The 21799-nt window shown below is 43.1% G+C and overlaps 2 protein-coding genes across 3 annotated transcripts; one reads left to right on the plus strand and one right to left on the minus strand.

The window, feature by feature from the left end:
* Positions 1-1178: 1178 nt before the first annotated feature.
* On the minus strand, positions 1179-10040 carry afg1la (AFG1 like ATPase a). The gene is made up of 13 exons (XM_075447620.1): positions 9903-10040; positions 9352-9557; positions 7609-7660; positions 7420-7521; positions 7087-7217; positions 6850-6949; positions 6428-6486; positions 5676-5758; positions 5512-5582; positions 5318-5418; positions 4815-4955; positions 4629-4739; positions 1179-1864 (listed from the first exon to the last, which is right to left on the minus strand). Exons 1-13 carry the CDS (start codon positions 10027-10029, stop codon positions 1727-1729), a joined length of 1422 nt encoding a protein of 473 aa, XP_075303735.1. The 5' UTR covers positions 10030-10040; the 3' UTR covers positions 1179-1726.
* Positions 10041-10876: 836 nt separating this feature from the next.
* On the plus strand, positions 10877-15954 carry LOC142365969 (sex comb on midleg-like protein 4). Of its 2 annotated transcripts, none has more exons than XM_075447725.1 (8): positions 10877-11030; positions 11944-12180; positions 12484-12613; positions 12750-12950; positions 13098-13259; positions 13340-13564; positions 13653-13801; positions 13907-15954. In XM_075447725.1, the coding sequence occupies exons 1-8, from the start codon at positions 11028-11030 to the stop codon at positions 14030-14032; spliced, it is 1233 nt and encodes a 410-aa protein (XP_075303840.1). In that variant the 5' UTR covers positions 10877-11027; the 3' UTR covers positions 14033-15954. The 2 variants fall into 2 exon arrangements, with proteins under 2 accessions (XP_075303840.1, XP_075303841.1); XM_075447726.1 differs by lacking the exon at positions 10877-11030 and adding an exon at positions 11276-11531.
* The last annotated feature ends 5845 nt before the right edge of the window (positions 15955-21799 follow it).

Genomic DNA, 21799 nt, shown 5'->3' on the forward strand with positions numbered 1-21799 from the left:
CTGACCAGTACTGGAGGCCATAGCTGCTGATGCAATACAGAACATTAACAGAGCCGCCTTTAGTTTTGTCAAATTCAGTTCAATATAACTGAACCGTTAAATCAATGAACAAAAAAACATTTTTGCATTGACCAGTTAGGAATCACAGTGATTTTAATCAATTTAGTCACTACACAAACTAACATTGTAAAGAAACGGGGTTGACCAACTGAGGCCTGTTCACTCGTTTGCCTTTGGGTTCTTTTCTTTGAAAAAGATCCTATCAGTGTTGCAGCATTTCTCTGAATGTGAGCAGGAAGTATATCGCTCTATCCACTTCAGATTGACACATCATCAATAAACAGCAGTGACCCAGATCTGGTGGAAGACAAACACACCCATGCCATAACACTACCTCCCCCCGTGTTCAACAGATGACATGGTACGCTTCAATGTCGGCCCCGACTTTATTTTGCCGCAGTTTTCCCAAGATTCTGCAACAAGTTATTGTCAGGTTGATCTTTCCAAAGAATCTTGTTTCAGAGATTGGCAAAAGTTTTTTTTTTTTTTCACTGTTTTAAATGTTTTCTGGCAATGCCTCATCCCTCCCTGCATGTTATTGTGCGTTACCTGTGGTTTGCGTTTCCAAGTAAACCTGTAATTACATTCATGGAGGCATCTCTTAGTTCTAGTGACGAAGAGCAGAAAGCCTTCAGTCTCAAGAGTTTATTGTCTTGACTGGATGTTCTGAAAGGTTTTTCTTCTGTGATCATCCACTTAAGTTGTCCTGTGTGGTCGTCCAGTCCCTTCGGTTTTGCTGAGGTCTCCAGAGCATTCTTTCCGCTCTGAGATGAGCCAAATAGTGGATTGAGCCAAATAGTGGATTCTTACACAACTTTAAGTTTCTGCTCTTTCCCCTATATGTCTGCTTTTGCATTTTCTCTAATAACATCACATTTAACTTAAAAAGAATATCACCAGCTGTCTGCTTGTACCATGAGCACTTTGTCTGTACAGATGATCAATCCTTAAAGTGTTTTTCTCACTTTCACTAATATATATATATATATATATATATATATATACACACACACACACATCCATACATACATATACACACACACACACACGCACACACACACACACACACACACGTGTTTTCCATTTGAGAAATAAAACAACTGATGAACTGAATCCCATTTGATTGGCCAGTCTCTGGCAATAATTTTATGAGCAGCACCAATAGGAATCACCTCAAATCCAAAAGTCATCACGCTGCCACTGAATTGAAGCATATGTGAAAATAATACACATCCCATTAGGATAAATTACTCTTTACGCACCAGTTCTTATCTCAAAACAGATATCAGATTAAAATGTCCCTTAAATCTCCATTCAAGTCCTCTTGGATTCCAATTCCAAACGTTGTCCAGCGGATTCCCCACACATTAGAAAATATAAAAACTTGGACCTCCTTGTGACATCGACTTAAAAGCATTATGAAACCCCAAAGTTCACTCTATCCCCATTTAAAGTGCAGTGTCGCCATAAAATTTTAAAAGGTCTTCAGATATCCATAAATATTCTCTGTACAACATTTGCACACACATACTGCTGTGCAGTCCCTCTGGCTTTTGTGCTGGATAAGTGAGTACGAGTAGTGCTTCGTTTGGGGTGTTTTTGGCAGGTAGTTATAAAGTTTATGGAGTAGCGTGGTTGTCTTCTTTTTTTTTTTTTTTTCCAAGTGTTACACCTGTGGTTTTGAGCTTCTGTCCCCCTCCAACCAATACTCTTCTGTTTGCATCTCTGTGAGACGAGAAATTGTCCTCTGGAAGGCGAATCGCTCCTCTTCTCCGCTGAAGATGGACAGGCTGCTGGCTTCGTCCTGTTACATGGGAAATGGAAGAGTTTACTGAGACAGGTGATGCTTCGTCTTCATGCTAATGTGCGCCGCTTCAAATAAAGGCGTCAATCACAGGGTCACACGTGACAGCCACGAAGGCAGCAGGAGCAATGATGAGTCTCGACGTTGAGCCGCAAATAAACGAGCGTGTGCAAACCTGCTTTTCCCATCTGAGGGGAATGATTTGAACCACACTTTAGAGTGACTAAATATTTCAACACCTAGAAAACTCCTTCATGCAACTCTGATCCACCTACAAGTGGAGCTGTTATTTAGGAGGGCATTCTATAAAAATTTGGTGGATGCAATAAATCCAAAATCCTTCAGAGACACGTGGTTAACATGCTTCATCCAGTCTTTGTGCCATGCCTCTCAGTACCTGTATCAGTTGTACAGGAAGACCCGCTTTGTGATGTGTAAAAAAGGAGAAATATGGTCGATCCCAAATCGAGGTGATCTCTTATTTTAGCAATCACAGCCTCAGACATTTAGAAACTGCTGTAATTATGTATTGTTACCACATGCCAGGACCGAACATTTGGCCGTCTGGATAGGGAATTTAAATATGGCATTAGGATGGAACGAGGCCAGTCGTATGTACTGATTTCCAGATTGAGCAACATTATATTCTATATTATGCCAGAGGACATGGAAGAGGAGGTACAACCTCTGGCAAAGATTCATCACCACTCTTAGAGGAAGTCCGTTAGGCTGTTGTAAAAGAAAACAAACCAGTTACAGATGTTAAGAAAGCTTTTGTATTTAACAGCTCAGCATTCTGGCATAATGGCTAAATAAACCTTTAAAAAAAAAAAAAGTCTAACAAAGTTGTTCCCAAGATGACAAAGGAACAATTATGGAATCACCTTGTAATCTGCACTTTTAATACAAAAACTGTTTTAATATGCAAACGGGTCTGCAGTTAACGGAGAGTGCTCGCAGAGCTCCACGAGCTGTTGCTGCTGGATGATTGACAAGGAAACACGGACCCAACAAGAAAAGTGAGTGGAAACGATGGAAGGATTAGAAAACTCCTTCAGGAAGGTAACTAAACGTCAGTCTGTTCCCAGTCAGCTGTGTCAAGAACAAACAAAATGGGAAGGCTGCGAAATGGAAACACAAACGTCAACCAGGGCAGAAAACTCAAAGCAATGTGCCTTTAAAATAGGAAAGGCACACGAAGAAAAAAAAAAAGATAAAGACTATTACTGATCCTTGTCCTGGTGATAATCCCAGACAGTAAACTGATTTCAAAAGTCATAAGGCAGGATATTAGAAGTTGATGTCTGACATTCTGACACATTCTAAAGAGCATGAATGGCATTTAACAAACGGTAATTATCAAATAGCACAAATGACAGAAGATCAATAACTCAACCGTCATGTAAAACGTCCATCAGTGTACCACATGTAGATCTAGATCAAACGATTTCAACAGATACATTTAACCACAAAAGTGCTCGTCTTTACAGTGTGCAATCGACAAAATCCTCGACCCACTACAGATTTTAATCTGAACAAAAAATCTGCACTTTTGACTAGAACTCTGTGCTGAATGAACAACTCGCAATGTAGATTCCTCAGCTGAAGGATCAGCCTACGTTCATATGAAAACCCTCTGACCCACCAAAGAAACTTTGCAGTCGCAGAAAAAAGAAAAAAAAAAAACATGTAGGTAAAAAATGCACAGATGGACATTGATAGTTTGAACACTTTTCTCAATCCACGAGTCAAAAGTGGGTTTGGTGAGGAGGTAATTTTTCAGGATGATAATACATCTTGGCCTCTCGCCCAGTGGCAGGGTGGGATAGATTCCCCGTACATTTTGTAAACACAAGGGGCAGGAGTGTTTACATTTTGCAGCACAACAAGCAGCTACTTTAAGCATGTCCAGGCCTGCATATTCCATTTGCTGCATATCAATGTGCAGCAGTTGTTTAGCAGCTGTTGGTGATGGCATTCTAGTCACTACGGGTGTGACTGTAAAGCTTTTCATGCCATCAACAATGATAATGAGCAGACTTACTCTCAGCTGTGTGTTTTAAAGGGATAGTTCGCCTCTTTTAACATGAAGCTGTATGACATCCCATATTAGCAATATCACTTATGAACATTGACTTACCCCCCGCTGCGTCCTGTGAGCCGAGTTCCAGCCGAGTTTTGGCGTTGACAAAGGTAGTCCGGCGAGTTGGCTGGGGCCCCAAAAATAAAGCCCAAAAAAGTCAGACCTCACAATCGCTTGGCGCTATTTCTCTCTACCTTTGTATCACTACGGGCTATGTAAACCTTGCAGACCGAAATGCAGACCGAGCAGTCCCCTGCTTCCGAGCAGGAAACACCAAAACAGGTGCAGCTATCGGCAGGTGGCTGTACGCATTGATATGAAGGGAGGCAAAAATAGCGTAAAAGCGATTTAAAATAGCGCCAAGCGATTATAAGGTCTGACTTTTTCTGGTGAACGATTTTGTGATGCAAATGTATTACTCTTTTGAACGCATATTGTTTTGAGAAGCAAAACGCTTTATTTTCGGGACCCCAGCCAACTAGCCGGACTACCTTCGTCAACTCCAAAATGAGGCTGGAACTCGGCTCACAGGACGCAGCGGGGGGTAAGTCAATGTTCATAAATGATATTGCTAATATGGGGTGTCATACAGCTTTCATATCAAAAGAGGCGAACTATCCCTTTAAGTTCCACTCACTCACAGAACCAACCCGTCAGACAAAACAGAGTCGCAGCTCTCACCCTTTTCAGCCCCAGATCGTCCATCAGAATGTGGCTGTCGTCATGACTGTGATCCCCGTCGTGGACGAAAATATCCTCCAGCGGTTCATCCGCAAGAATCACCACCCGCACCTGAACCGAGAGAAGATGCGTCTTTAAATGAGCTCACAAAAAGGTTACATGCGCCAACAAAGGACCGCAGGGTACCTTGTGGTCATAAAGGGCGTCCACGAGCGTGATGAGCCGCCTGGCTTGGGTTTTCTTGTTAAGCGTCAGCAGAGGAATGTGTCGAATGAAGACGGTGTCAAACAGCCTGGATATTTCCAGGTAGTCGCTGGCTCCTAAAGGCTGAACGTGTCACAAAGCATAACTTTCCAGCACGCCGCTTTTAGATGTTACATTTCAGTTTCATGTTTAAATATCAAAATTGGACTTCAGTGGTGACGGAGTTTCAATTCTGATCGATTTCTGAGCACGCTCACAGATGGGTCCTGGAAGAGAGCTTTGGAGGCTTTATAATATCTTCCTGAGGAGGAGGTAGGTAGGTAATTACTTTGAGAATAAAAAACATTTTTTAACTTTGAATGTTCAGAAAACTATTATGAAGCATCCATAAGAAGTATCTGGTTTGGAACCCTAATCTCAACATGTTGACAGCTGAGTGAAAAAGCCTGATTTGTGTCATACAAACAGTCGGGGATCTCACTTACTCTATCACACAACTCCTCGAACGTGCAGTCTGCGATGGTCCCGCACGCCTTGTTCAGACGGACCTTCCTGTTGTTAACGTTGAGAACTCTCGGCCGCGTTACTGCAGAGGAACAAAGCAGTAGGTTTGGCATGCAGCAGGAGACACGGCCGAGCTGTTGGGTTCAGTAAAAATGTCATTTAAAACCTCTCTTACTGTCGTTCTGTTTAAAAGCCAACTCGTCAAACATCTTATCGAGCGTCGCCTCGACGTCGGGCTCACTGGAGCTACAACAAAAAGTGACAGGGAAATAGTTACAAAAAAACAAGTGTCCGTGTGAGACAGCTCGATGTGTTCAGTGTGCGACGAAAACCTCTTACAGAAAGTAGAGTTTCCCAGCGGAGGGTCTATTCCGTCTGCGGTAGTCAATCCCAGAATCCAGACGAAGGGTTTGGCAATATTTCTGCGAGAGAGAAACAAAGAGTTTTCTGCTGTTTGAACGTGCCTGCTGCGTGTCGTAAAAGCAGAGGAGAACTCGCCCAGATAGCATGCGGATGTGGGCCACTTGAGGCAACGATCCGGCACTGTAGGCATTCTTCTGGCCCGGACAAAACAGATGTGAGCCTAAACTGGCCCATGTAGTAAATGCTACATTTGGGCCAAATATCACAAAACGAATACGGCCCAGCTTTGGCTGATATATGGCAAGTTAGCAACGACTAATCCGGATGTGAGCCTAAAGTGGCCCCATTCAAACAGGATCTGGGGGTACCATAATGGCATGTAGCCACAAATTCAGACCATTACTCTATGTTTTCATATTTGAAATACCATTTTATCATGGTTGTGACTCCCTAAGTGTGCAGGTTAGTCAAGGTCATAGAGCGTAAACCAGCTCTGGACAGAATTAAAATGCACAGTGGCCCACATCTGGTTGAGTGCTGGTTTATTTGGTCTGTTTTTGGTTGACGTCTGGCATTGTGATGGCTTGGTTGTGGTCCACTTTTGGCAAACATGAGCGGACAGCCCAAGTGCCATCAGCCCATGCTGTATGTGGGCCGGATGAACATGTCAGGTGTGGGCCAGATATAGGCCAAAAGAGTTTTGCTATCTGGGCGGTTTGCCTTCTTACCTGCAGCACTGCAATAAAAGGCACAAAGTTGACTCTCTGCAGTCCATTTTTGTACAAGTCTGGCGGGGAAGAGGACAGACACAAGATTTATTTTAATGTTTGCTGTGGGTGTTCAGTTAAAGCTCCAAAAGTTCTGTGGTTTAAAAGAACGCTCCCATCGCTCATCTATGACGAAAACAACCTCAAGCGTTGATAGGTTGATAAAGTGGTGCCTTTTTTATTATTTTTTATTTATTTAGTTTTTCTTAAATGGTAGCAAACGATTAAAGCTGTGGAGTCGTTAACCTAAACCTGGTCATGAATCTGAATTTTTTTTTTAAAACACCTTTTTGACATGCAAAGTTATTTAATTTCGAGTTAATAACATACTTTCACACGTGTTGACACAGACATAAAAGTGCACCACGACACGCGTTACTTACCTTCGGGGGGACGATTAGAAGTGGCCACGACAACAACACCGTTCAGAAAGAGATTCTCAAAAAGCTGCTTCAGAATCATGGCGTCGGCGATGTCAGTGACCTGAAACGAGCGTCGGAAATAAATCGGCCACAAGCGAAGCACGAGCGCACGCCTGCTGAGGTCAGGCGCGTAAAGAAAACTAAAGATTTACTGACACGTTTCTTTAAAATATCAGAGAAAGGATTTAAAAGCACTACCTGAAACTCATCGAAGCACAGCAGACAAGCCTCCTCGCTGATCTCCTCTGCAACTGGAGCGATGGGGTCGTAAGATTTGGCCATTTTCCCAGCTTTCCTTTTGGGCATACTCTGCTTCAGCCGGTGGATCCCTGAAAGATCGAGAAGCTTAGCCTCGCTTCTTGGTGTCCTCGTGCGACTCTTTCTAAAAATGCTGATGCAGCGGCATGTGTGCCGTAGATGCAGTGCGCTGAACTAAAGTCATTTATTCATGAATTCATTCGTGTCTTCACCCGGTGGTACGGAATCTGCCCACAGAAACAGGAGCCCAGTCAAAATATGACGCGTACTCACTTTTATGCACGTCCAGCATAAAACCGTGGAAATGAACCCTCTTTTTCTTTTCAGTCTCCACGTGCGAGTAAAACATGTCCATCACCATAGTTTTTCCTGTACCTGGAGGGAAAAAAACAACAACAATGAATTAGTGTCGGGAGCACATCCAAGCATGAAATTCAGAAGTCGACTGTCGGTAGGGCTTACCAACATCACCGTAGATGTAGTAGCCTTTTGGAGGCTTCGGTTTTGTAAAAAACTGAAAGAAACAGTAGAAAAAAAGGCAATTTAATAAAGAATATAGCATAGAATAGATTTATTCTGGTTTCTGATGTGAGAGAATAACCATGTCATCAGGCATGTGATGATGTCTTGGGATTGCACCCATTTTTTGCCACCGAGTGTCAAAAATACAGCTAAAGGCTGAGTTATACTTCTTTTAACTGCCCATGCGCTTGCGTCTTGCGCTTGTGTTAATGGCTCCAGACGTTTATGCTTCATTTAGCTTTGCCGGCGCTTGCGTGTGCTGCGTGGCGATTCACCGCCAGGACAGTAGGTGGTGTAGCAGGTTTTTTCAATGACAAGCCTACTACAATGAAAGGAAATTCCCCGCCAGGACCTCTTCGGCAAGTCTCTCTTCGAGTGGATTCATCATAGACATAATATATGGGATTCATGCTTCTTCTTCTTCTTCTTCGCTTTCAACCTTGGCGTTTGAAAACAGCGGTCTTATTAGGGGATGAAACCGGAAGATGAACACGCCGCCGGATGTGATGTAGATAGTGGCTTGTGCTCGCGTCCAGAGTGGCTACTCTATAGCTCTGCTCGCGTCTTGCGTGAAGTTTAGAAAATTGAGGTGACACACGCAAGCACACAAGGGGGGGCTTGCAACCGCGCAAGGGCTTGCGTTGCGGCTTGCGTCTTGCATTGCGTCTGGCGTTACCGACTATAAACCAGGCTTGACACCATGACCACAGACTTGATAACAAACTCTAAAATGGTGAGAAGCTGTCGCACATTCGACTGCACCCACAGATTCAAAGAATCTGGCTTTCTTTTTACACAACTCCAAAAAGTGAAGAGAAGAGAGCAGAACGGATTTCTGCCAACCACACAAGACTTTGACACGCAAGACCTTCATCTAAACATACATGCTGATGAAATCATTTGAATGAATTGATAAATACAGTTTCCCTCTCTAACGCAGCTAGGTCTCTAAATCTTTACATTTTACATCATTTTGTGTCATTCCCCCAAAAGGCAGCTTAAACAGTAACCTTATCTATCATATTCTTGTTCATTCAAATAGGGCACCTTTTGCTGCCTTTTAGTTGCTCTGGTATAATTAACTGTATGTTTTTGATAGGTGGCAATTTCCTTTGCTCGTTGGCTTCCTCTACAGTTGTGGGATGTAACACCTCTGTCCCTGCGTGGGCCCTGCAAATGTACAGCCAAGTGCTTGCATTTGCTGTCATGTTGAAGGAGCCTCAAAGACGCCATTTAAAAACTCACAAAGCAAAACGGTGCGGTGCAGGACAGGAAACCAAGGTTGTGAATTTTGTGGCATCTCAGCCCCCGGGGCGCTCTAGGGTCGTTTAAGCACCGGGGATGTGCGTGACTAAGGTCAGTGTACTTCAAAAGGATTCAGAAGGACGTAGTTAAAGGTTCACAAACTTCTCTAGTGTTGCTTTAAACAGTGAAAAACTGTGAAAAGCATGGGATACAAATACTAGTCGGCTAGATAAAACTGAATTGAACTGAATGTATATTGTAGCACTCATTTTTCGCTATAGGCTACAAACCAAGCCTGTTAATCTTGTTGTAACAAACTATGCTTAAAAAAAATGACCAGACTTTTTTTCTTTTTTTGTTCGTTTTGTCATATTTCATGTTAATACTCCACTACAGTCAAAGAAAAATTATCTGGAGTCGGGACATGCGTCTTTTTACCCTGGAAAAGATGGATGCGGGTGTGTTGCTGTATCCTCTCAGCGTTTTGTGCAGCTGGTCCAGTTTCTGCATCACAGCTTTCTGATGCTCATCCTCCCGAAGGGTCCCGTCTCTCATCATCCCTCTGTAGTGGTCCATGGGACCGCTGAACGTGGCGCCGCTGACACCGCTCTCCTCCACCGCCTGCCCAGCTGTCACCGAATAACCTCCCACATCAAACCGACACACAGTCACGGCACGTTAGCTGTTTTCAGCACTTTTCAGACCATGATAAAAAAATAAAAAACGAGTACACTGCTGTGATAATGACACTCTGACGGGTAAAGACTAAAGGTTAGAGCGAACCAGACTGACAAGGCAGGAAAACTGCTCCAAATAACAAGGTAAGTCTTAACCAAAGCCAAAAACTATAGACAATGACGTAAAAATGAACGAATTAACGTGAATAAAGTGTAAACCTGCATTGAAGGGATGGCTACTTCCAGTTTTAGATAGAAATTAAGAGTAGACCTGCGAACAAACACAACAAAACTGCCTGACAATCGTCTCACCTCGTCTCTGGAGCTCTGTCAAAGATTTTAGCAGCTGTCCGGAACATAACTGTTCCTTCAAAAGAAACCTAAACCCGATTAAAGCTGAGGGTGACATCTTTACAGACAGCGGTACGCACGGCGCCATCTTGGTTTCAAAGTTTGTCGACAAAACTTTATCGACAAAACCGTTTGAAACGGAAGTTTGTGTCGGCTTCGACCAGCAGGGGGCGACATATCTGGGCTTTGTGACAGGAATTGTGTTTATTTATTTATTTATTTATTTATTTATTTATTTTTATACGTGCTGTATAACATCCCACATATGTATTACAGTAATATCGTGATAAACAGGGAGGGTAGAAGGAAATAAAACGCTTCAAAGAATTTATAGGAAGGGAAATAATCAAAATAAATGATAGAATCATGCAAAAAAAATTATTGATATGTTTATATTTCTAAGTTATACAAAAATTCCAAGAATTAATCAACAATTATCTGAGTTTTTTTTTTTAACTGATAAATGCTTGTTACAATATCCCACAGCTGGTGGGGCTGAAATGTTTTATGAGCAGCAAAATCCAAATACATTCAGTTAGCTATGATGCATGCCAAAAAGAGCAGAAGCTCTTAACATCTGGAAAGCTGGAACAAGCAAATGTTTGCCAAAAAACAAACAAACAAAAAAAAGCCCATGATTATGTTACAAGAAGCAAAAAAAACCAAAAAAACATGTTTCATAAAACAGAAGACAGGCAGGTGAAGATGAAAATAGCACTCATGCTTTCTCCTGAAAATGAGTGTGACTGCGCCTCCACGGCAGCTCTGAGCCGGAGTTGCAGACAAAACATGGCACACAACTGTCAGGGTGTTATAGGGCTTACAGGCTTGTTGCCATGACAACAGAGGAGCCCCTCACCCTCCCTTTCTCTTTAATGCACAGAGGCACACACACTGTCACTCGCTCACTGTCTGTGTCTGTTGTACACACACACACACACTCACACACACACACACACACAGATACAGTATTACAGTGGAATCTGCCTTGCTTTAAAATCATTGCTTTGCTGCTGGAGACGGGAACAAATATCTGAGACACGGCACGCTACGCAGGGATACTCCACGTCTCCACATCTGTTTTGGATGGTGAGTGCAGCCAGTGATCGGTTATTGTTTGTTTACATTCTCTATTCTTTGACAAATCTTCTTGAAATAAGAAAGGCTTGGATGATGTGAGCTGCAGATCCTCGTTTCTGGTTAGATGTGCTGCTGCACAGAAGGTGTGTAATGTTCCTTGTCTCTCTTTTTTTAATTTTCTTTTATTAAAGATTAGGGTGGAAGCTGTCATCATAATGGTAATTCATAGCTGTGTAGCCATGGTGAAGTCAACTTCCCCCTCCCTCTACCACTGCTGAATGCATTAGTCTAATGAGATGTCTGCAGCCTGTGTGTCGAGCAGCAGCAGCAGCGGCAGTGGCAGCGGCAGCAGTGTGTTCATCAAAAGGGGGACGAGGAAAAAGCCGCATACAGCAAGAGCAAGATGGCTTTTCATGCGTTATTAAGGATTTAGCTCTATAGTAGCCTTTAGGCTTCTTGGATTTAATCCTAAAATCTTGGCTTTTGGGCTTTCACAATAGAAGACAGCAGGTAAAAGCTACAACCACCCCCCACCCCACCCCCCCACCCCTCTTTCAGGGTTAATGGTGTGTTATCAGTGCTGGATGGAGGTGCTGTTTCCTCCACAGATCATGCATGGCTGCCTTTTGTGTTGTTTGATTTTTCTGGTGCTCTGCTAAATGCTGCTCCTCTAACTGTACTGCTCAGCTCAAATTGTGCAGCCTCCTAGTGTCTAGATGCTGCTGTCACACACCTTTCCTCTCCAATCCACTCTGCTTCATCTGTCTCTGCTCTAAATTGATGCTAATGCCGCTCTCCGGTATGTAGCAGCCGAGGAGGTTGCAAGTAAAGTGCAGGGAAGTGGAGGAGGTTAATCTGGAGGTTAACGTGCAGGTTTAAATGTGTTCCCCATGAGCTCAGCAGTTGTTTCCTTTGTCTCCAGCTCCAAATGAGTGTACCTGCTGCAACGGCACAGAAATCAGACAGCAACAACGGTGAAATGCAATCAGCTGCAGTGGCTCCCTCCTTCATCCCCAGCCAGTCGGGGAAGATACCAGGCAGGAAGAGAGGGAGACCCCCACTCCGCAATGTCGCCAAGATGGATTTTCCCAACCGTTACCCTGAATCGCTCCCTCCACTCAAAGTGCCGAAGAAGAGGGGGAGAAAGCCGGGCTTCAAGGTCAGCCAGATGGGGAGGAAACGGGGGATGAGATGTGCTGCGTGGGCGCAGTGTGTTTAAAAATGCATGTGTACACAGACACACACACTCACAGGCTCCATGCCCCGGTATAACATTGAGGGTTAACATCTGTGAGGTCAAACATTCTTCCAATTTTCTTCCATTTAAAGTGAAAAATCATGATAACAATGTATTTTCATTAAAAGCTTCAGTTTTGTACTGTATGTCTCCCTTCTTACTTGAGTCAGTATAAGTGATACAGGCAAAACAAATACAGCGATACAAAAACTTCTCCCTCTGCAGCTCAAACCCAGGATGGTGATGACACCGTTGGCCATTTCTCCACCCAGCAGCACCCCTGAACCCGATATGAGCTCCATTCCTCAGGATGCAGCCACCATCCCCCATTCTGCCACACCCCAGGTGCTCACAGGTACAAAAACACTCCAAATCCCATCGGAAAAAAAAGAATGGCCTCTTTTCTCATAGATGGAGTGGACAGAAGACACATCATTCAACACAAAATGTATTTTTCATCATTTTCACTGCTTGTGTTTTTCCTGTTTCAGTCTGTATCTACATTAACAAGCAGGCCAACACAGGCCCCAACCTGGACAGGAAGAAGATCCAGCAGCTCCCCGACCACTTCGGACCCGACAGACCTTCTGTGGTGCTGCAGCAGGCCGTCCAAGGCTGCATCGACAGCGCCTTCCAGCAGAAAACAGTGTTCACTCTCCTCACGCAAGGCTATGGAGGAGAAAAAATATCAGGTGTTGTGCAAAGGCCTCTCTCAGGTTGTGTCCTCTGTTTGTTAAATCAACTTCCTGACTGGGATTGACACCAAAAAAAACTATCATTAGTGAAGGTTAAAGACCTTGATCTATAAGAAACTTAACTCAACTGTTTTGCTCTTCCAGCCACATTTGATGGGAAGCAGCATCTGCTCAGCCTCCCTGTGGTGAACAGCATCGACTATGTGCTGCGTTTTCTGAAGAAGCTCTGCCGCAGCCTGCACTGTGAAAACCTCTTCAGTGATCAGCCCATTACCCAGCACAGTGGTGGATCCTACCAGTCAGATGGTAAGTTGCACGGATGTAAGCAGAAGCATCAAATCTACTTAGATTTTTGTCATTGACAGAAACCTCCATTTTGTCTTTAGCTGAAACATCTATGACTGAGGACTATCATGTAGACCAGTCAGATGGCAAACGCTACTCCGTCGACCCCGGCGAATCCGCTTTCAGCTCCATAAGCTCGTCCTACACGGCAAAGCCCTCCTACGGCTTTCGTTCCTCGCAGCAGTTCTCCAGTGGCTCGGCCTCCGTGAGCATGTGCCGGCAGTCGGCCACCAGCCCAAACACGTTTCCAGAGGGCAACAGGACCGGTGAGCAGTCTTCACAAAATAAAACCGTCATTACAGTGACCTTTATCTCCCGAGATACCGCAGTAAAACTCCCTTTTTGCTTCCCCAGGAGGCTACAATTCACCTCCAGAGTCCCAGGAGTCCAAGGCTCCACCCAATAAGGACCCAACCATGTGGTCTGTGGAAGATGTCGTCTGGTTCATCAGGGATGCAGATCCCCAGGCTCTCGGCCCTCATGCAGATGTCTTCAGGAAACACGTGAGTCTGTTCTTTTCTTGGTGCGTCGCCTCTTTACGCTGCTGATTTACCAGGGTGAAACCTACCTCATCGATTTTGACATAAAACTTCTTCCGCTTCCCCCAGGAAATAGATGGAAATGCTTTGTTACTCCTGAAGAGTGACATGATCATGAAGTACCTCGGACTGAAGCTGGGGCCGGCCTTGAAGCTTTGCTACCACATCGACAAACTAAAGCAGACTAAGTTCTGAAAGCTAAAAAGCTATCTCATATTTAGCATCCAGTAGAACATTTAAAAGGGGTCACGTCTCGGGATCCCAAGGTCTGTGATCCGGAGCGTCACAAGGTTCTTCATTTAATTTAGGGTCCCCAGAGGTGAAATCAATCACGTGCTTTGGTTAAATCAACTCCTTGTTTGCTCTGAATGTAAGTATAACTAAATGAGTGAATTAAATATCCAGTAAAGATGCGCTTTAGGGGCAATGTGAGCATTTAACTGGGCAGATATAACTACAGTGTATCTTCATTCTTTCGGGATCATCTCTACAGCATCAGGATTTTAACACAAGCCAGTGAGATCCAGCTTAATGCTTAAATTAAACCTCAGTTTACTTACACCAACCATTTTTCAATGTAACTTTGGCATCTGACAGTATTTCGTTTTCAGCTAAGACAGGATCTTTAAGTGTCTTACTGGACATAAACCTGAAGTAATGGACCCCCCCCCCCCTTCCTGGAAACTAAAAGTACAGTCTTTTAGGGAAGCTTAATCATTCTTTTGGCAAATTCTTAGTCCAAAATTTGCTGTCTTTAGTCTCTAAGTGGGAAGAAAACGCTACTCCTCTTTGTTCACTGGTCTGAAACCTTTTCTCTGCCTTTTGATGCTGAACAGATAGAGAACATTGTGTTGTTAGTGTTTTGGTTTTTTCTGTTGCTTCTGTTGAAATCAGCTGTCTACTGTTGTAGAATTTCTAGAAAACGATGCCTTGACATTCAACTAAATCATCTGAACAACCAAAAAAAATAAATAAATAAAATCAGCTGAAACTGTCCTGGACAGACCGGTGCCATTCATACCTGGAGACTTTCCTCGCTTCTCTTTGGTTTGCAGACCAAAGGTAACCGTTTGAACCATCTTGCTCACGGTTTCCATTATGTCATGTAGTGATAATCACAGATTCATCTCCTTTCTCTTTTCTTCCGCGCCCCTACTTTCGGCACAGGTCTTGAGCTACAACCGTGAGATCGGGCCGCATCACACGCACACAATGTAATCAGTAAAAGAGCGTCAGTCAAGTTTTCGTCTGTCGTACATCGTCTGACAGGAAATGTATACAGCAAACACTTTAACGGCGACCATCCGATCTCGTTTACTCGTGTCCAACGAGCTGAAAACATATCTGTAACTAAAAGGTGCGTTAAATACAACATTGTTTTTGATTGAGAAGTTTAGTAAATCGTTTTGATACTATTTTTTCACATTACTGTAAAACAATTAAGAAACTGCGTTCCCGCTGAATTTCTCATTGTTTTTTGTTTGTTTTTTTAAGTATAATTCTGATATTTAACAACAATATATCAAAACAGAACAATAGCTTACACAGACTGCTGTTCTCTTGTAAAAAAATATGGTACATAAAGATAAAAGCATTGTATACGTGGTATATTTATGTTTCAATATGCAAGGTTGTGTCAGTTATCTCCCCTTCATGTACACTCATACGAAGACTTGTTTTATATTTGTATATTCCTTTCTTTTTTCTTTTTTAAAATTGAGCATCAGTGTTGATACGGAAGCCGTCAAAACACAAGAAACACTTCAACTCTACACTAAGAAGACCTTAACAGTAATGTAAATGGGTATATAAAACAATGTTGAGTTTGTATACCGCTTTTGGTGCGCAGTATGCATTCTTTTTTAATCAATTTACCTTTGTAAACGAATGCTGCTGTAACGATATTACATGTAAGCCATGCCTAGTGAGATCAAACCGAGGTGTTTCATTCTGAAAATTACTCTGAATAAGAGTTCTAGAGAAAGCTGAGTGAAGTAATACTCTACGCTGGTGCTAAACATTATTGACGTATTTATCTGTTAGCATTTGTGTTTGTGATCTAAAGGGGATCTTATATGTATGCTGTTCTGTGTGTGAGCATTAAATTAACAAATGTATTCTGAGATGTTTGTGTGTGACAGACTTTTTTGTTTTTCAAGGCGAGTGTTTCAGCATTCGTTCGCAGGATCCTGAATGGATCCAGATTTGGGTTTTTTTGGGTCAGAGAATAGCTTCGACTCGGAGCCTCATCTGTTCTTCAACAGACAGAAATGAGCAAAGGTGACCTATTTTTGTGGCTCTCAAACTACTGTCCAGGGAGCTTTTAGGGTTCCTTGTGGGGCTTTCAAGGGTCCCCATTAATCAGAAACAGGTTCACCTCTCAACTGTTTTATCTACAGCGGATTAGCATATTTAAAGAGTATCACAGGTTTCTGCCAGTCTTCATTTCGTTCCACCAGTGTATTATGTAATTCTGGTCACATTGGCCTCCTCCAACAACAACAGAAAAATTTGGATATAGTTTCCTTAAATGCAAAAAAAACTTAAAAGTGTGATTTGTTCATTCGTTTGAACCTTTGTTTAACGGACACAAGTCGAAACAAATGACTTCCAGTTTATTCACTGACCAACACCACTGTGATTAGAAAAAAAATGATTAAAGAAAAGAGGCAGAGAAAGAGTGCAAATCTTCTGAAATATGCAAGTAACGGGGTTCTGGAGGATTCTGCAATCAGCAGGTTGACAGGAGAGGGTGTCAGGATTGGGTATAAAAGGAGCATCCACCAAACGCTTAGTCTTTCCCAGCAAGGACGGGACGTGGCTCGCTCTTTTGTGTTTGTGCCAAACTAACAGCCATCATCATCAAAAAAAGAAAAAAATCTGTACACAAAATGGTAAAGAACTTTGGTCTTTCGACATCTACTGCACCCAATTTTATGAAAAGGGAGTAAATCTCAGAACGTAAAGTATAGCAAAGGAAACCACTGTTGGATGTGAGTGACCTTCAAGCCTTCAGGCAGTGGTCCATCCTGCTGTCATGAGAAAGAAACCGTCATGCCACCGTGACCAATTCTAGCTGGATGGACATGGGAGCACGCTGGAGAAGCATTTTCACTTACACAGCCACAAAAATGCTACCGAAACTGTATTTCACAAGGAGGAAGCCATAAATCTAAACTGTGCGGAAACGCTGCTGAGTTCTCGTGGACACAAACTAATCTCAGATGGAAAGAAAGATAGTGGACACATGTTCTGTGATCAGTTAAGTTTCAGCTAAAAAAAAAACAGACGCTGGATTCTACGTGCCAAAAGATGAGAAAGACCAACACAAATGGTGAAAAAGACAGCAGGATCTGTGTGGATACACGGCGGCATCAGTGTCCTTAGCATGGGTGACTTGCATATGTGTGACAATGCCTGACCTCATTCTGTGGCTTCATCAACACTCTGTGTGTGTGTGTGTGTGTGTGTGTGTGTGTGTGTGTGTGTGTGTGTGTGTGTGTGTGTGTGTGTGTGTGTGTGTGTGTGTGTATGTTTTTTAGTGTTTCACTGTATGAATGAAGCATTTTGAAAAAAGAATCAGACAAAAAGGTACTCAGCAAGAATGGACACAGATTCCAACAAAAAGTTTCAACATTATTTTTAAAAAGTGTAAATAAGAACATAGGTGATGTATCACCATGAAAACAGGACTCTATCCCAATTTTTTTTTAGAGTGTCCTGGCATCAGATTTGAAATTTGCACATATTTTCTAATTAAGGTGAAGTTAGCCAGTGAACACACTGAAAATGATTCCTTTCTATCTATCGGATGACATTAAAACAAATGAAAAAATATCCAAAATTCAAGTTTTGGAAACCTTTAAAAAAAAAAAAAAAAAGTACACAGAATTTTTTGACCCATTAAATTGATCTGAAATGTGAAATGTGAACTGAAAAATATCTCCAACTGCAGACCATGATGACATCAGGGAGCATGTTAAATGCTGTTCCTCCTCACCGCTGGTAAAACCTCATCATTAGATCGAGCAGTTTTGCTGTGTGCTTGTCATTATTCATGGTTTTAGGATTATTCCTTTTCTTTTCTCTGGTTTAATCATTTCTTAGTCTTTTGGGTTTGTGTTTTTAGCATCTCAGGGTTTTGGTTTGAATGTGGATTTGTTTTTTCTGTCTATTCTTGATTTGCCTTTTTGCTTATAGTCCCTCTTGTGGTTTTTCTCTGTTATTCTTGCTTTTGTTTTACATTTGTCTGTACTCTTAGTTTTGTCTTGCCCACAGTTCTGTACTGATCACAGTTTAGCTTCTGGTTAACAGTTTCACATCCTCACCAGCAGTTGTCTTCAGTTCCCCTGTTTGGTCCTTTTTTTTTTCTTTTTTCGTCTGGATTGTTGAGTAATTTGGTGTTTTATGTTTTCCCAGATTAGTTGGTGGTTTCCTGGCTCTGCTGCGTTTTGGTTTGTTTTATGATAAAGTTTTCACTCAACAATATTTCCTACCTGCTAACAGTAAAGTCGGCTGTTTTGGCATGCAGATATACTCTACAGGTTGGAAAGAGAGGAGGTACAAAGCCATCTATTGATGGTGCTGAAACTTTAGGGAAAACGTCTAGGTCACAAGTCCTCCAATCAAAAAGGTTGACCCACAGCTATGACCCATAGGGCTTTCCTCTAAACTTCTGCCCCTACAGGCAGCAGGAGGAAAATGTGACTCATAAGGGAGTTTCCACAGAGAAACAGATGTCATAGCAAAGTGCTTCCTTAAACAAGCCCTGCAGTCACTCTTGTAAGTGAAGTCAAAGGGGGACGGATGGTGCAATTCCACACACTGTTTTCAACCATGGGCTTTTCAACAGTAGCAAGTTTGACCATAAGACACGACCAGTGATGGGCAGTAACGCGTTAACGCAGAGCCCTCTCCGTCAACAGAGACCCTCCCGGAGACGCTCTACGTAGCTTGCGTGTGTCAGCCAAAATTTCTATCTATCCGTCGAGGCAACGGAGACCCCAAGGGTTGTGATTGGTCGGCTAATTTTACAACAAATCACTTTTCCGGTTTAGCGCCTTCCTCTCACAACAACAAACCGCCATTTTTGAAAGAGTTTGTGCCGGTCAAACATTTGGTCAAAATTATTTGCATTTCAAAATCAATAAGCTCCAACTCCAACAACAGTCTTTCTCTCTCGGTCGCCATCGTTCACTGTGAGGAGTGGAACGGAGCCGGAAGGTGAACAATCAATCAACGACTTTCACGATAGACGTCGCAAGATTGGGTCATTTAAAGACATGGTTGGTAATCCTGTTCAGAAACACATTTTGTAATACTGGGTGAAATGGTCCGTCTATCCTGAGAGAAATCTATACAAGATGTATTTAGAAAAAGGGACGAAAATAATCAGACCTCTGTGGCAGCTGCAGGACTGAGAAAAAGCTGACCAATCCGAGATCAGTCCCGCTGATCTCGGATTGGAGCGCCTACAAAAAACCAATCAGATGCCTCTGCTTTCTGCCTACGCCCCCCTCTGTCGGCTCCCTGCTCCGTGTGCGCACGCGGTTCTACCGGCTTTGGATGAAGCACTGACGGAATGGGGAGGGGGGGGTGGAGCTTAGAGGAGGGGCCACTTTCGAATCTTGCTAGCTCTCTTGCTAGCTCTCTAGGATTACCTACCATAGCTTTAACGTAGCGACGCTTACTGATCGGGAGGTGAATTGCCTTGCGTATCCGACAGCCCAACGGAGAACTTCGAAAGGACGGACTACGGAGAAGCGGGATAGCGACGGAGAAGCATACTGACGCTATTCGTCCATTGTTCAGTCAACGCAAGCCGTATCCAACGCATTCAGTTAATTTTCAATGAAATCCGGCCGATGGTTGTCGCTGTGCTCGCAAAGCATGCTGGGATTCTGGCACGGCGAGCGGGGGACCTGCGGCATGTCAAAATGTTCGGCTCGTCCGAAGTTTATGCAAATTTGCCACGGCAGCCGTAGTGCGTTACCCAATGACAATACATCATGTAGGTGTCATGATAGGTTTTTCGTGACGAAAGCATCGTGGAGAAAAATAATAAAGATGGAGGAGTGTTTAATTACAGCGGTTAGTGGGTTCCCCGTTTTATTCGATCTATCCCTGCCATCATACAGGGATACCAACATGAAAGACGAGGCGTGGATGAAGATGGCGGAGATTGTGGGTGTCCCTGGTGGGTTGACATCTGTGTGAACTGTACAAAATTACATGAACACCTTGCAAACATCATGGCCAGTAATGTATGCTAATGTAAATGGCTAGGTCATTCCCCTGGTTGTCTTCGTGGTGATGAGCTAGATATGTTATATTATGTATAGTAAAATAATGAATGAAATAAATTAAGGGCGTCACTCAGTTTTTTTTCCCTTTGTTTATTCACCCCTGAACGTTTCGGGTATTATTATTATACACATTAATTTCCCTCCAAAACTCAAATTGTTAGAGGGAGAAACTTCGGTTGGTTAAAATCACAAGTTATTTACCGTCACGGTAGAGATCCATTGTTCCGTCACGTCAACTTAACTCGCCGGATTGGATGCCTAGTGTCGCCGTGTTGCTACTACAGTGGGCGTGTACAAAGGGGCGTGTATACGAAGTTGTAGATAGAACATACAGTAGAATGGCTCCGGGGGAAAGTAAATAACTTGTGATTTTAACCAACCGAAGCACATTATTTTTGCATACTTCCATGGCCTGTGTGAGGAGGCCCCAGAGCCACTCCTCTGTCTCTCCTTCTCCTTCTTGCGCTCCTTCACATACGTGTCCCTGAGGGAGCGCCACCTGTCCCTGCACCTTTTCTCTGATTTAAAAATGAAACATGAACGAGACATCTTGTGAAAACATGGCCGTCGGTGTGAATTGGTTCTTTTGTTGAAATGAATGCCTATCACAATTATTGATAACGTTTCATCCACTACTCCACCTCTGCCTATGAAAGAATTTGATGCACTGGATTGAACCTCTATTCCTTGATGGTCATTACTTTACTGCAAAAGTAGAGATGCTCACACAATTGCCTGATGTTTTAGGTGTGTTTATTCGCCTACAATCGTTTTAGCACAGCCATTCTGGCCACTGCTGCTGTTCATTTTGACCGCAATAGCAATGACATGAGCAATACCCGAAACGTTCAGGGGTGAATAAACAAAGGGAAAAAAAACTGAATGATGCCCTTAATTTATTTCATTCATTATTTTACTATACATAATATAACATATCTAGCTCATCACCACGAAGACAACCAGGGGAATGACCTAGCCATTTACATTAGCATACATTACTGGCCATGATGTTTGCAAGGTGTTCATGTAATTTTGTACAGTTCACACAGATGTCAACCCACCAGGGACACCCACAATCTCCGCCACCTTCCTCCACGCCTCGTCTTTCATGTTGGTATCCCTGTATGATGGCAGGGATAGATCAAATAAAACGGGGAACCCACTAACCGCTGTAATCAAACACTCCTCCATCTTTTTTTTATTTTTCTCCACGATGCTTTCGTCACGACAAACCTATCATGACACGCCTACATGATCTACTGTCATTGGGTAACGCATTACGTCTGCCGTGGCAAATTTGCATAAACTTCGGGCGAGCCCAACTTTTTGACGTGCCGCAGGTCCCCCGCTCGCCGTGCCGGAATCCCAGCATGCTTTGCGAGCACGGCGACAACGATCGGCCGGATTTCATTGAAAATTAACTGAATGCGTTGGATACGGCTTGCGTTGATGGAACAATGAACGACTAGCGTGAGTGTCTCGTGAAAATCACGTATAAGCAGTGCGACGGCAGTGCGTGTGTAGATCAGCAAGAGACATAGAGCGCGGGAGAGAGCAGGACCATTCGGCGTTTAATTGCTTGGAAGTACTGACATTACTTTGAGTTTTACTCGGTAAAAAGTGACAAAAACATTAACGTCCGCTATACACTCTGCAT

The sequence above is a fragment of the Odontesthes bonariensis genome, chromosome 17 (assembly GCF_027942865.1).
Source record: "Odontesthes bonariensis isolate fOdoBon6 chromosome 17, fOdoBon6.hap1, whole genome shotgun sequence".
NCBI classification, from domain to species: Eukaryota; Metazoa; Chordata; class Actinopteri; order Atheriniformes; family Atherinopsidae; genus Odontesthes; species Odontesthes bonariensis.